The 13,676-nt window shown below is 35.2% G+C and overlaps 1 protein-coding gene across 3 annotated transcripts in view; it reads right to left on the bottom strand.

Moving 5' to 3' along the window:
- Nucleotides 1–13,676, bottom strand: part of LOC121418827 (ninein-like protein) — a 32,166-nt gene that overhangs the window by 8,185 nt on the left and 10,305 nt on the right. For all 3 annotated transcript variants that reach the window (XM_041612998.1, XM_041612997.1, XM_041612999.1), the window contains exons 2-15: nt 12,183–12,447; nt 10,929–11,052; nt 10,045–10,277; nt 9,213–9,315; nt 8,239–8,402; nt 7,177–7,463; nt 6,630–6,702; nt 5,781–5,929; nt 4,036–4,176; nt 3,548–3,722; nt 2,958–3,074; nt 1,742–1,834; nt 1,104–1,287; nt 98–229 (exon numbers count right to left, since the gene is read on the bottom strand). In XM_041612998.1, the coding sequence (XP_041468932.1) occupies nt 98–229; nt 1,104–1,287; nt 1,742–1,834; nt 2,958–3,074; nt 3,548–3,722; nt 4,036–4,176; nt 5,781–5,929; nt 6,630–6,702; nt 7,177–7,463; nt 8,239–8,402; nt 9,213–9,315; nt 10,045–10,277; nt 10,929–11,052; nt 12,183–12,365 (2,158 nt within the window). In that variant the 5' untranslated portion in view covers nt 12,366–12,447. The remainder of the gene's footprint in view (nt 1–97; nt 230–1,103; nt 1,288–1,741; nt 1,835–2,957; nt 3,075–3,547; nt 3,723–4,035; nt 4,177–5,780; nt 5,930–6,629; nt 6,703–7,176; nt 7,464–8,238; nt 8,403–9,212; nt 9,316–10,044; nt 10,278–10,928; nt 11,053–12,182; nt 12,448–13,676) is intronic.

Genomic DNA, 13,676 nt, shown 5'->3' with positions numbered 1-13,676 from the left:
ACCATAACAAGATGAAAGTGTAAGAGGTTTTTACGATTCGCATGAGATGGAGATCTGTCTATTTTTATCAAATGTTTTACTCTAATAGTAAACTTACTCTCTTCTTCAAGTCGTTTCTGTATCTCTCCACTAAGTTCATCTTCTTCTTCTTCCTCCGGGATACCGCTGACCTGAGGAAGACGTCTCTTAGATTTGGGATCCAACTCATCAAGCTCAGAATCATCATTATCTGAAACAGAAGGAATTACTTGATCAAAAATATATGCAATATGATTTAATGTAAATTCCAGCTTTGGTAACAATCGTAAAGTATGATTGTTCAGAATCCATCAAAATGACTACCAACATGTTTTTTTATTATTGTTATTTTTTGTTTGGCGTCACCTGTGCCTGGGAGGCGAAAAGTGAACTGAATCACTGTGACCCGCAGGTCTCTCCTCCCGATATAACTGATTGGGGGGAATGCAGGAGGACCACTACACCGGGGTTTTCCCCTACTCGAATAGAATACGAATAGTGCAATGGGTTCTTAATGTACAAAGGTGGTGACTCTCCTCTACACGGGGCCTCCATTTAACGTCCTATCCGAGGGACGGAGTGTTTTCCATTGTAACATAGCCTGCATCTATGAAACATGGAGAGACGTTTACACACAACGCACTGGCTTCAGTCATCCGCCCGGGGTGGACTCGAACCCACAATCGTTGTTTCGACGGGCAGACGCATTACCGACTGAGCCAACACCGCTCTTTTATGTACAATATATGTGTAATTGCTGAGAAATGAGCAAAGTATACAATGTCATCCCCGCCAGATGATGGTTCTTGTTCTGCCCAATAACAATGCGCATTCCAACATTCTTACCCGTGTTGGAGATTTGCATACAATGTGCTTGCTTTTCTGCTTACATTTCATTATTTTGTAACTAGGCCCATATTTTGAACTCGGGTTTAATATAAATTCTGGTCTAAATTGTGGTTTAAATAATTGTCATCGACAAGACCATCACGATCATCCTCCACCTCAAAATCACCATCCTTATCACGACAACCATCATCATCACCACTGCAACCACCACACCCATCCTCCCCTCCATCACTAACCTGATGAGGAGTTAAGGTTCCTTTTAACCACCGATGGTTTATTGGTATAGTCTGAGAGAACTGATCCTCCCCGGCGAGGTCCACCCTGCAACTTGCTTCCTTTCCTTCTGACCTTCCTCTCTGATGCTTGGTGCTTCAAGAGCTCATTCTCTTGGCTTGTCTCATCCAATTGATCTTGCAATGTCTACAGGGAATACAAAAATTATATATCACATTCAATATCCTCATCTTTCATGAGAAATTCAGGCTAACAGGTAGGACGCTCAGGAAACATTTGAGATGGAATTAAGTAAGGTGGTAAATGTAATTATTAATCAGAAGAACATTTTATCAAGGCCAAATGCATATATGTCATACGAAAGTTGGCAATTTGAACACTGCAGAGGATCATCATCATCATATTTTTTAACTTGCTTTTTCATATGATACATTTCATCATCATCACCACCACCACCACCACCATCATCATCATCATCACCATCATCATCATTTTAATCATCATCATCGTCGTCATCATCAGCATCCTAAATCATCCTCCTCCTCCCCATCATCATCGTCATTATCATCACCATTATTACAAATACCTTTGTTCGTAAAAGTAAGATTTCCCTTTGACGTGACTCAAGACTGCAACTCACCCGCATGTGTTCCTGCATATCTCTGAGGCTCTGCTCATAGTAAACCTCCTGCTGCTTGGAAACGCCATCTCTGCTGGTCTCTAACTCAGCCAACTAAAGAAAAGAAGTGATAGGAGTTCATACCTAATCTTGAGCCAAAACATTTCAATACTACTCCCAATGCACTTTTCTTCAGTACATTGATATAAAAAAAAAATATATATACAAATTATTATCAAAAGCCAAATAAACCATGACATAACTTCATATCTACAATAAAATAAGTTATTGATATATTTATTACAAGTGCATGGATATTAGACAATCTCATAATGGTTGTAATAAATTATAGTTCCCTTATGAGATGTTGTTGGTGATATGCACCCCCCCCCCAAAAAAAAAAATCACTGTCAGTCCACAGGGATCATAACAATATGAATCTCCTAAATATATATTTTTATGACAGTTTTCATTTGAACTCCGATTATCATTCAATTAATACAAGAAAAAAGGGCGACTTTCGTCTTCCGAAATTTACAAATTCTTTTTTACAAAATAGATCAAATAGATTTCAGGGATCAAAAAAATGGAATTCTTTAAACAGTGATTTAAAGGGTACTTTCAATTACATTTCATTCAAAAATAAATTAAAGAGCACAATACTTGCCACTTATTGATATATTCAAATTATGCTGAATGATTCTTACTATTTCTCTAATGTTAGTTAATCCTTAAGTTTTCGTATGACTTTCTTGTTATATTTACATCGTTATTTATTTTATGTATATTTTTTTTTTTTTTTTTTTATCTTATGTAATTGTATTCTCATTGTATTTGATTATTTTATATGTCGAGGGTTGCTTGTTTACAAGTTTTTAACTTTTTTAGCAATCCTGGTATTTTATTTACTACGTTGTTTTACATTATATTATTGTAATTTCATTTTTATCTTATACCAAATAAATGTTAATCTGAATATGTGGGGTGGTCAATAGATTACTTGGTGATTTAAAATTAAGTGTTGGTGTTGGAAGCACAATTAAGATTGCCTTCTATAGCTCCAACACTTAATCTGAGTTTAAGTGATACTTGTCTCAAAACCAGTCTTAGTTTTAACTCCAGTACTGTGTCGATGTAATTACACCCCACCATCAACATCTGAAAGGTCTTCACCAAACTTGAAATCACCCACTAAGATAATCTCATCAGATTCTTCAGGAAGGAATTTGACACTCACCCTTTCCTCAAGCTCTGAGAATCCATCAAGATCTCTCTGCTGCTTGGTTATCGTCTTCTCGTACTCTAATAGCTTCTCCATAGCATCATTTAGATCCTGCTCAAGGCGATTATTATCCTGGGTTTGAAATAGATGGTTAATAAACAAAAATATTACATTAGAACCTGGATATAAAGACTAACAAATGGAGACAAGAAAAAGCCGTCTATAAGAGATGGCATACTTCCACAAGTTCATGTAATACACATCTGAATGGGGTAACAGGTGGTAGTTTGACTGTAAATATGTAAGCTGCAAAGATAGTAAACTTCGAAGAAGCTGAAATATAAGAAACATTAGGCTACAAAGAGATTTTTGAAATCATAAATTACATTAAACCATTTAGCTTCAATACACTGTAATGATACAAAATACTTCAAATAACAATCAGTGACAGAATAGAACTTATTGACAAAATTAGTTGCAGTGAAACACCTTAAAACAGATAATACAAAATAATAATTTGGTTTTGACAAATTAAATCTGTATGGTAACTTCAATGCAGCAGAGGAATGGAAGGAAAGAAGATGTATTGAGTTAAAATGCCTTACCTCTACAATGTTCTGTAACCTTTCTTTTGAGAGTGCTTCATCTCCTTTGAGTTGTTCCATCTCATCCAGTAGCTTAGTGGTCTGATTAGTGGCTTGTGATGAGATCATCTCTCTTTCTTTCTCTATCTCAGCTTGAAGTGAGTTGATCTTCTCCTGGTATTTCCTCTCCATATCTCTGCAGGGAGGAAATGAAAAAGATGCTTGGAGAAAAAAAATCACCGGCCCAACTTTGTGAAAATGGCTTCCAGTAACATTGAATTTTTTTGTCTTAATGAATAAATGAAGTTTCCAATACCTCAATCGCCCCATCTCCAAGGAATACCTGATCAGAAAAACAATTTATCAGTTCTTATAAGCTCTTGCATACTATAGACACCCCCCCAAAAAAAATGTTAAAAAAGAAAAAAAAACATTTATCCAATTTCCTGTTCTTTTATAGAAACAAAACATTTAACTGAAAGACATTCTCATCAGTCCTCAAGACTTACCTCAATTTAGTTTCATTTGTTTTCTCAATGTTGGCATGACGATCATCAATCTCCTGGACAAGACTTGAGTTCTGTCTGTTTGCTTCAGCAATATCCATCTTGAGTTTGTCTCGCTCCGTCGTTAGCTGATCGTTTAAAGACCTAGAATGAGGGGAAAGGAATGAGGAAATGCTTGATATTCATACCCAGTTGAAGAAAAATTGTTCCTCAACAAGTGAATGTGAAGTAAACAAAAAGAGCCACTTTCACTCCAACAATATTATGAAAACTCATGCGATGTTGCTAGATTAAATGTATAAACAGATGGATAAAATGGCAAGATAATGTCAGAATAAACCTGCATCCATGAGTCAAAATGGATTAATGCTGATTCTCCCTTGAGCTGCTGGACTTTGAGTGCATAGAAATCCTTGAATCTTTTATCTTTACATCATTTTTTATTCATAATGAGATCCCTCAATGGTTATATCATCAATCGCTGCTGAGAGGATGGAGGTCTGTATTGGGTTTGGTGCTACTTTGGAAGCTAGGGGTGGAAGGGATTAACAAACTCACATGTAGAGTGTTTGGTCAATGTCTAGCAAGAGAAGAAGTCAATAGAGGGTGAGAAACAGAGAGAGGGGAATGAGAAAGAAAGAGAGTGGAAGAGAGGAGTAGGAGTCACACATTTTGCATAAGAGGAGAGAGTGAATTAAAGAAAGAGAGAAAAGAGGGACAGGAAGTGAATGAAACACATTGCCACCTGCCTGGCTGATAATACATGACATTGATAATTCCTTCCACACAGAAAACCCACAGTATGCAGGTGAGAGTTATTGATTACAGACTGACCTACAGGAAGTGGCATTCATTTATTGGTAACAAATAGAGTGTTTATACCAATCCATCAATGGTACTAGCAAAAGCTATGAGCACAATACGACAGGTGGTTTCATAGGTTTTCATTTTCAGCATTCTTTATTTCTCTCTTTCTCTACCTGTCTCTAGCTTTCTCTTACTGTTTTATCACCTCCCCCTCCCCACTCTCTCTTTATCCTCATTGTATATTTTGATAGGAGGGGAGAGGGCTGAAATCTTCAGGTTTGAATTGCATGAATGAAATCCTTTTTCCTTCATTTCTTATGAAATGATAAAGTTAATTTATGCAATAGATCAAAATTCTGCAGTAAATCTTTGAATCAAACTCCCAAACTATTAACCTTTGATTTTTAAAACTCTTTGAGGGTTTCAGATCAAATGTAAGTTAAAAACGATTGGTAGCCAAATTTCATTTGCTATGTATTTTACTGTTTTTAATATTCCGTAGGTGTATTTCTTTGGGTTTTTTTACTGTATTTTTTTTCTATGGAAATCATCGGTGAGCACAACTCAAATCATTAACAATACAAAATCAATTGCGTTTAATCAGTAAAAGTGAAAATAAATGATATAATAATGATTTGGGGCTAAAAACAGAATTTGCATTTGATTATACAAGATCACTTTCTTGAGCAATTTGGGGTATGACATGCTCTTTCAAAGTGTTGCATGTATGTAACTTCATAATCTGGCCTCTAATGTTGTGCAAGACAACAAAATATACCATGAAGCTACTTTTGTACTCCTCATGTGTAAATACAAGGATACAAGTGTGCTTAAAATATATTAATTAAATTTCATCAATATTTACTGTACTGTGAATAACGATGATAATTATGACAATAGAGCTCAGGATTTATCAAGAAAATGTGAAGTAAATCTCCTACCTGAGGTATTTGAGTTCACTTTGGTATGAGGTAAGAGCGGCCTGGTAGACACCATTATTCTCTCCTGCTGTCATGAGAATGTTATCCAGAGCCATAGATAGACCCTCTAGATTGATCCTACCACTCACATCTGGGTATATATCAAGGGCCTGCAAAGAATACAAATTCAATTTAGTTTAAGGTTGAAATGGAACTAACCAATTGATGCAAGAATAAAAAAAAAGAACAATGGAAGATTGTGAAAGTGATAGAGTGAAGAGAATTAGTCGGTAAATCTCAGCGGCAGATGCAGGAATCAGCGGATATGATTGTGCTAAATTCTCTATCTTATCTTAAAAATTTGTATATCTGGGGACTAAAATTCAAAGCAAATAACTGGTGATACTAGGCAACATTTGTGTCCACTTTTCATGGGGTAGGAACATATACTTAAAAAATTATCAGAAAACTGTAAATCTCATTGTCAAGTGAACTATTTGATGTTGATTCCATCGTTGCCTCTTCTGTTGCCAATGGAAAATGACTCTCATGTCTTGCTTATGCTATGCAAGCAAGAAAAAGACAACCAAACTTTAAATGGGCAATTTCAGAGGAATTTAATTGGAAACAACAGATATTTTTTCTTATTTACACACAATCCCAATTAACAAAATAAATATTTTCAGAACATTGTCTATTTCAGGGCCCAATTTTATAAAGACTTGTTATAATAATTTACGCACAATTTCTACAACAGAATTACGATCAGCCAATCAGATTGAAGGATTTTAGTAGCTTTTAACTATGATTGCATATTTGTTATTACAATAAGTTTTATGAAACGGACCCTGACTGTGGATGATTGCTTACCTCTAATACTTCTTGAGGGTTGTAGATTCCTTGTTCCATCAACTGCTCACTTACAGCATCCATTGTAGTGAAACTGATAGATATTTAAAAAAAAATTCATGCAAATGAGTACCATTTCAATCAATCGTTCAAGTTTGGTAGTATTCCTGGGATCGACTGACACATTATCTTCAGAGGCTTGTGTCCGTCATTGAATTAAATGATTTCTTGTAATTCATGGAGACCATTGTCTTTTTGTGGATAATCGATATATGTTCTCTTAGGTCTCCTCCTTTTTGCCTTTCCATAGAGAGGCTCCCAAAAATGAACAGTGTGGAGTGTCAGCTCAGGAAGCAGTTTTACATGTTCAACAAGTTTTATTCTTCTCTGTTTTACTTTTGTGTTGACCTTCAGGAGATTGCTATACATCTCTGACTTTCACATGCATGATACTATTCTGAAATACATTCATTAATTAGATTAAAAATATTTTTTTATAGAAGACTGATAACTTGAAGATTTTCATAATTAAAAACTTTAACTATAAAATGGAGTTCCGTCTACTAACCCAGCATTATTAGCATCCAGCACACTGAAGAGCTTTGTGATCGGTTGAGCCATGAGCAATGAAGGGGTGGCTGTCCTGTACATGGGCTCATCCATGACACTTACTTGCATTCTTCTCTTAGCTGCTATCTGGGATGATAGCAGACTGGGGGTGGGGGCAAGGGATAGTGGAGTAAGGGGGGCAGGGGTACGGATACCGGCCGTCCTGAAGAGTCCATCCAGGAACTCCTCAAAACCCACCTTCCCGTCTTCGTCCCGGTCAAGCTTGTTGAAGAGATTCTTCAGCTCCTGTGATGGAAAGAAAATGTAGCAGTGAAATTATCCACTGTGGAGTACCATACTGGCAAGAACCAATCAGACTAACAGACTGTTCCATTAAAATAACTATAAGGATGACTCATGACTTATTAATATTTTAAAAATTTGAATAGTGTAATACCATAAGACTATACATTCTCTTCTACAAGTAATTGTCAGTCAATTATTAAAACATTTGTGTCTTTAGCTAAGTACATTTCAAAGCAGAAGCATGGATGGAGTGGAAGAGTTGGTTAAACCCTGGTGAGTTGGACGAGGATAATTGAAATAATATCTGTTTTCACTAAAAAAAGAGGAGGCAAGATTGTTGTTGACTGTGATACAGTGAACTCTCATTTCTAAAACAATTAAAGAGAAGCAATATAAATGCATACCCCATACTGTGGATTAATTTCAGTTTAAAAGCATCAGTATTTCAATTTTATATCATATCATGAAAAAAAAACAACAGTATTGATCATACACAGCAAAGAAAGCTTCAATCACATTCACCCTTATCATAGACTTATGAATTTATTCATGTAAATATGGCTTGTGTAAATTGGCAAAGAGTAGCAATTGTGGTGAGCATTTTTTGTGCGTATTACTGCAAATAAGATGTCAGAAATTGACATTTTAGGTAAATTCCAAATTTGTATATCTGCATGATGCTCAATTATACCCTGATTACTCATGGTAACACATATCTCTGTTAATTGAAATTAAATATGAGTCTAATTGTTGTTCGGGCATTAGGAGAACTCACCGTTCTATCCATGTCTTCCATGCCGATGTGTTCACACACGACGGCTAGCTCGTTGATATCTAAGAAGCCATCCTTGCCTACACCGACCTCCTCCCAGATGGCCTGTACCTGTTCTGCCTCTGATTGACCCTGATCATATACACTCATTGATGCATTCATCTGACCTGAGGGATGGGATTAAAGAGTATGAACATGGCATGAATGCAAGGTTGTGGATGGAATAATAGAGTATGAACATGGCATGAATGCAAGATTGAGGATGGAATAATATGGCATGGATGCAAGATTGTGGTATGTTGCTGATGTGCTTCAGTCATATTGTGAATTAAAAAATTATTTGTTAATACAAGTGTGATAAATACAAAAAAATATCCATCAATGAATACTTATTTGAAACAAATAGAATTTTGATGAAATAGATGAATAACGAGCAAATAAGTTATTTGATTATCTGCAAGAAAAGGGTATTTCATTGGCCCATAATTCTAAAAGAGGTTTCAATTGTACCATGGTACAAAACCATGGACTATGCATATTTCTATACATCATTATGCTACTTTATTGCGTATATACTGTGAAAGGTCTAATTAGAAATATTTGCTTTGGGCAAACAGTGCCCAATTGAAGCATGATAATACAAATAATCTGCATAGTCCATGGTTTTGTAGCATGATATAATTGAAACCTCTTTTTGAGAATACGGACCAAAATGTTTTACTTTTAAATAATCACTCTATGGATATCATACATTTTTTCACTATTAGTACAAAAATAAACAAGAACCTATAAAAGAAAACAGATATAAGAATGTGTGATTCCTCCCCCTCCTCACACCCTGTAGCAACAAAAAATAATGAAAAAAAAAATTGTAAGGTTTGAAACCAAACAAGATAATCCTACTATTACAAATCCCACAATAGCTGACCAAAATTAAGGCGACATCTAAAATAAGCATTACATGAAAAAAAAGTTACCTTCTGCTTCAAACGTCTCATTTTGTGGTGGTTCAGGAGGGTTAGACCGGTGAGATACTGAGTGTGAATGGGAGCGTCTATCATCATGTTCAATCTCAGGAGCCTAAAAGTATACAGGCATGAAGTAAAAAATATCAGGTTTGGTTTAGGTGGGTTAGACAGGTGAGATGCTGTGTGTGAATGGGATCATTAATCAATAATCAATCTCAAGTGCCTATACAAGAATGAAGACAAAATATCATAAATTATGCAGTTAAGGGTGTCACCTATACTGCAAAATTTAAGAAGATATAAAAGATATATAAGTTCTTGATTTGTTGTGATCCATAATATACATTTAATAGTGCTAAGGCCCTTTTTCCAGAACTGTTGCCAAATACTAAACACTTGCTCCTGTGAATGACATTTTGCCATATTTGACTTTAAAAAAGGATAAAATTTTGGAATATGAACAAAGTATTACAAAAAAAAATACAATACATGTTTTTGTTATATATAGCACTAGAGCAACAATTGAATTGATTAAAGTAGATAGTAAAATTCTGCTCCATCCTTTTATATTATTAATGTTGATTTATACAATAAAAATTCAGTATTACAGCCCAGAATTGTTAAGATGGTTCCATTAAGATGGCTACATAACTATCATTGACCCTACAATCTTCAGTATCACTGGGATTAATTTATCATAAAACAAAATAAAATGTATCCAATTTTTTATTTCTCTTCTGTTTAAATATATGGCATGATATTTTTTTAAACTGCATTTTAAGTTGTAGGCCTAACTCTATGATGCAGATCCTCTGCCATTGGCTCTACATACTTGACTCACCTCAATGTTTTCCTCAACATAAGACTTTGACTTTCTATTAGCACTCTGTTCACTACTCTCGTGATATGACTGCATTGGACCAAGCTCTTCAGCCAAGGACTTGGGTTCATTACTGATCAGATCATCATCCACTTCAGAGAAGTCTGCCGTCACATCAAAGTCTATACGAGATCTTCTGCCGTATCGCCTCCCATCCTTCACATACTTGGGAGATACTTCATCAATCAGGTCAGCTGTAGAAAAGAAAACAAATAAAAGAAAAAAATCAAATGCTGATGTTACAAAACAGGGACCAGAAGAAAATCATTTAATGTAAATTCAAAAGGTATATCAGACGGGAAACAATAAAGAAAGAACTACAAACTAATCTAAAAAGCTGAATACATGAAATTCAGGATTATTAAAGCTACACAGACACAAATACAAAATATAACTGATAGAAAATCATCTACTTAATGGGTATATACACTACTACACTACAAGCATTTGTTAAGATGAATAGATTCAGATGGTCATGGTTTTCTCTCACAAAGAGTAAATCACCTTCATTTTATAAAGTCTATGTCCAAACTAACATTAGGACTGGTAGCCAACTCATAGTTCCATTGATGCAGAGGACAGATTTTACTGTGTAAGCAAACCAATTGGGAACAGATTATCCATATTTTGTGGATTAGCAATATGACACACAATGAAAAAAGTATTATTATCCCAAGAAATTAGCAATATACTCTCTTTGAAATTTATTTAAGGTATGACTAAATTAGGAAAACAATTGAGAAAAATGTGTTAATAAAATGAAATGATCGGTGTTGCTAATTTACATAATTATGAGGATCTGATCAATAAAACTTGATTCTGTATCCTCACTGGTCTTTTATTACCTGAATTGGGGAAGCTACCCATGCTGTATTCTTGATCAATATCAGTTCCTACTTCCACACCATCTAGATCAACGGTCGACGATAGAACCATCACAAAAGCCTCCTTGAAGGTATCAAAGTCAACCTGCGTCAAGTATTTATAAACATGAAATAATGAGTTTTCTATGGATATAATCTTGTTTTAATATTGATTTCTGTCGGGTAATGAGGGTGACCTTTAAAAAGGTTGGTATTCACGTGGTCTACAAGTAGATGGTCAAATTCTCAGATCATCTAAACACCATCACAGCTAAGACCACTGGTGGTACTGGTATTCTGATAAACCTAGGTTTAACCCTAGTCTAAACTACATGTAGAATTTCAAACCACACTTCCATGCAGGCCTGCTTCCATGGAATGCTGGGCTTCATGTAGTGATATTTCTACCATATTTGTGACAATTCTAATGCATCAATTTAATTCCTAAAAATTCATAAAAATTCATAATACTTTCATATTTTTCTATTATTCCTATTTCACATCTTTATTATTATTTATTTGACCAATATAAAACGTACATATACATTACACTAGAATAAAAATTTACAGCACATTGATTTTTTGACAACTTTTTGCAGCAGGATAAGAATAATTTTGAATTGATGAATAGGTTGACAATTGGCACTCCATGACAGTGTAGTCTAAGTTAACCCAGGCCTAACTAAACAATGACTATACCACGTTATGGGGGTCTACTATCAATCTGGCCTATTCGCCACTTGGTCTAATTGTCATCAAGTCAAATGCCAAGATGATCTCATTTCACAATTTTTCTAGTTATTTTTTCTGTGCTTTCTCAAACAAAATTTTTGTTCATTTAAAGAATTCATCTAATGCTATGCACTTTAAAATAGTGTTAGACCAAATAGATATTGAACATAGCCAAGTCATAGATATAATATAATGAAATTATACCAGTAAACTAATCTGTTGTGGAATGAGACAAAAGCAAAATAGACAAAGTGGTTGTACACTAGCTGATATATTACCTATCAAATGACCTGCAAATATCCGATATCTTTATTAGTTTCAACATAGTCCTCAAATAGGTCTTTGATCATTATCATCCAATGAAATCCTTTAAGTAACTCAGCACGACTTTGACCAAGGGAAACATAGCCCCCAAGCTACAAAATACATTGAGACAAGAGCAATTCGTTCTTTCAAGTTCACTAGTCAGCAACAGTATGTTACTCTCCTTTTACTAATACGTACCGTCTTTGAGGTGTCATTGCCAAGTAGCTGCTCCAGGAGGAGATCCACCTGTCCTTCCAGCTGGAGCTTGGAACACAATTCCGTCAGCTCCGCTGCACCGAGGCGACCAAGTCCCTTGGTATCACAGCCGGCAAACAATTCTTTGAGTTGGGAGACATACACATCTTCATCCGACTCATCCATGGTGGTAGATGGTGGTGGAGGTGAGGGTGATGCAAAGGGTGGGGTCTTATACCAGCTCCCCGCTATACATGTAGTTTGTTATCTAAAAGGCAAGAATGTAGAGAGACACTGGTGTTAACAACAAGAACAAAATCACTTGAAAAAAAACAAGACATGAATTGATTAAAATCGCAGCAATCACAATGATTGTAGCTCATGGCATGAGAAGCTCCATGATATATCATGCTCAGATGCATTTTTGTTTTGAATGATGGACTGCTGAACTGTCATGGTGTACCATGTGGTCTCTAATACCGCCCTGAAAACCTTCAAATAAAACCAATTGTGACACAGTATAATTTCAAATCTACAAAGCAATTGCCATACAAATAAGAATGTTTCGTACAGAGGTACATTCCTTTGAAAGACTCAGTAACAACCATGCTATATGTACCTCACAAACTTGCTTAATGCAGACAAGGCATGGACGCTCCTTGCTTCTTAATAGATCAATAAATCCTACACCATAGCTAAGCCGAGCATGATAAAGACAATGTTTTTCACAGGATTGACAGGAATGCTTGCATTGTCCAATGCAGATTTGGGTTCACAGTATTTCTTGTGAACAGCCAAGGGCAAATCAATAACATTGATTGAATTCTTCTTAAGATTGCAATCTCAATATCTATTTGGGTGAGATTCAAAAATAACCTGCAATACGTGATTATGTTTTAAAAAAAAATTCTATGTAAACACTTTGGTTGGCTCCATTGGATATCATTTTGATCTAGGCCTACATGTACATGTATGCATGAGAACTAGCCAAATAAACGTGAAGATGAGTAGAATACAAATCATGAGATGGTACATACAGCACAATACATTTTAGTTCCTGACCTATAAATGTACATGGACATATAATTTACAGAAGTCATCAGATATGCTATTCATAAACATGGATAAAAAGTAGGATTATTCAATGTATGAACTGTTGAGCTGTGGATGCAATGTCAAATCAGCCTCTCTTAAGACTATCTACCCATAAATATCTTGAACTTATTCCATATATGTACATCAAATATGAAAGTGCATTATCTGAACTTGTTACATGGATTACTATCATTATTTTATAATAAAATCAAAAATAATAACAATATGAAAAAGGAACAAAATTGTTTTTTATTCCACCAAAAACCCTACATGGTCAGGATCCTAACAATATTAAATCTCTGCATATTTCTTACTTTTTTCATATTGCTTCTCAAACTTGAAATGGGCTGGAAATTCCAAGTTATAATCTGCTTGCACATGTACATGTAGCTTTCATTTAAA

This window comes from Lytechinus variegatus, chromosome 7, assembly GCF_018143015.1.
Source record: "Lytechinus variegatus isolate NC3 chromosome 7, Lvar_3.0, whole genome shotgun sequence".
Classification (NCBI taxonomy): Eukaryota; Metazoa; Echinodermata; class Echinoidea; order Temnopleuroida; family Toxopneustidae; genus Lytechinus; species Lytechinus variegatus.
This window is presented reverse-complemented; position numbering and strand designations above follow the sequence as displayed.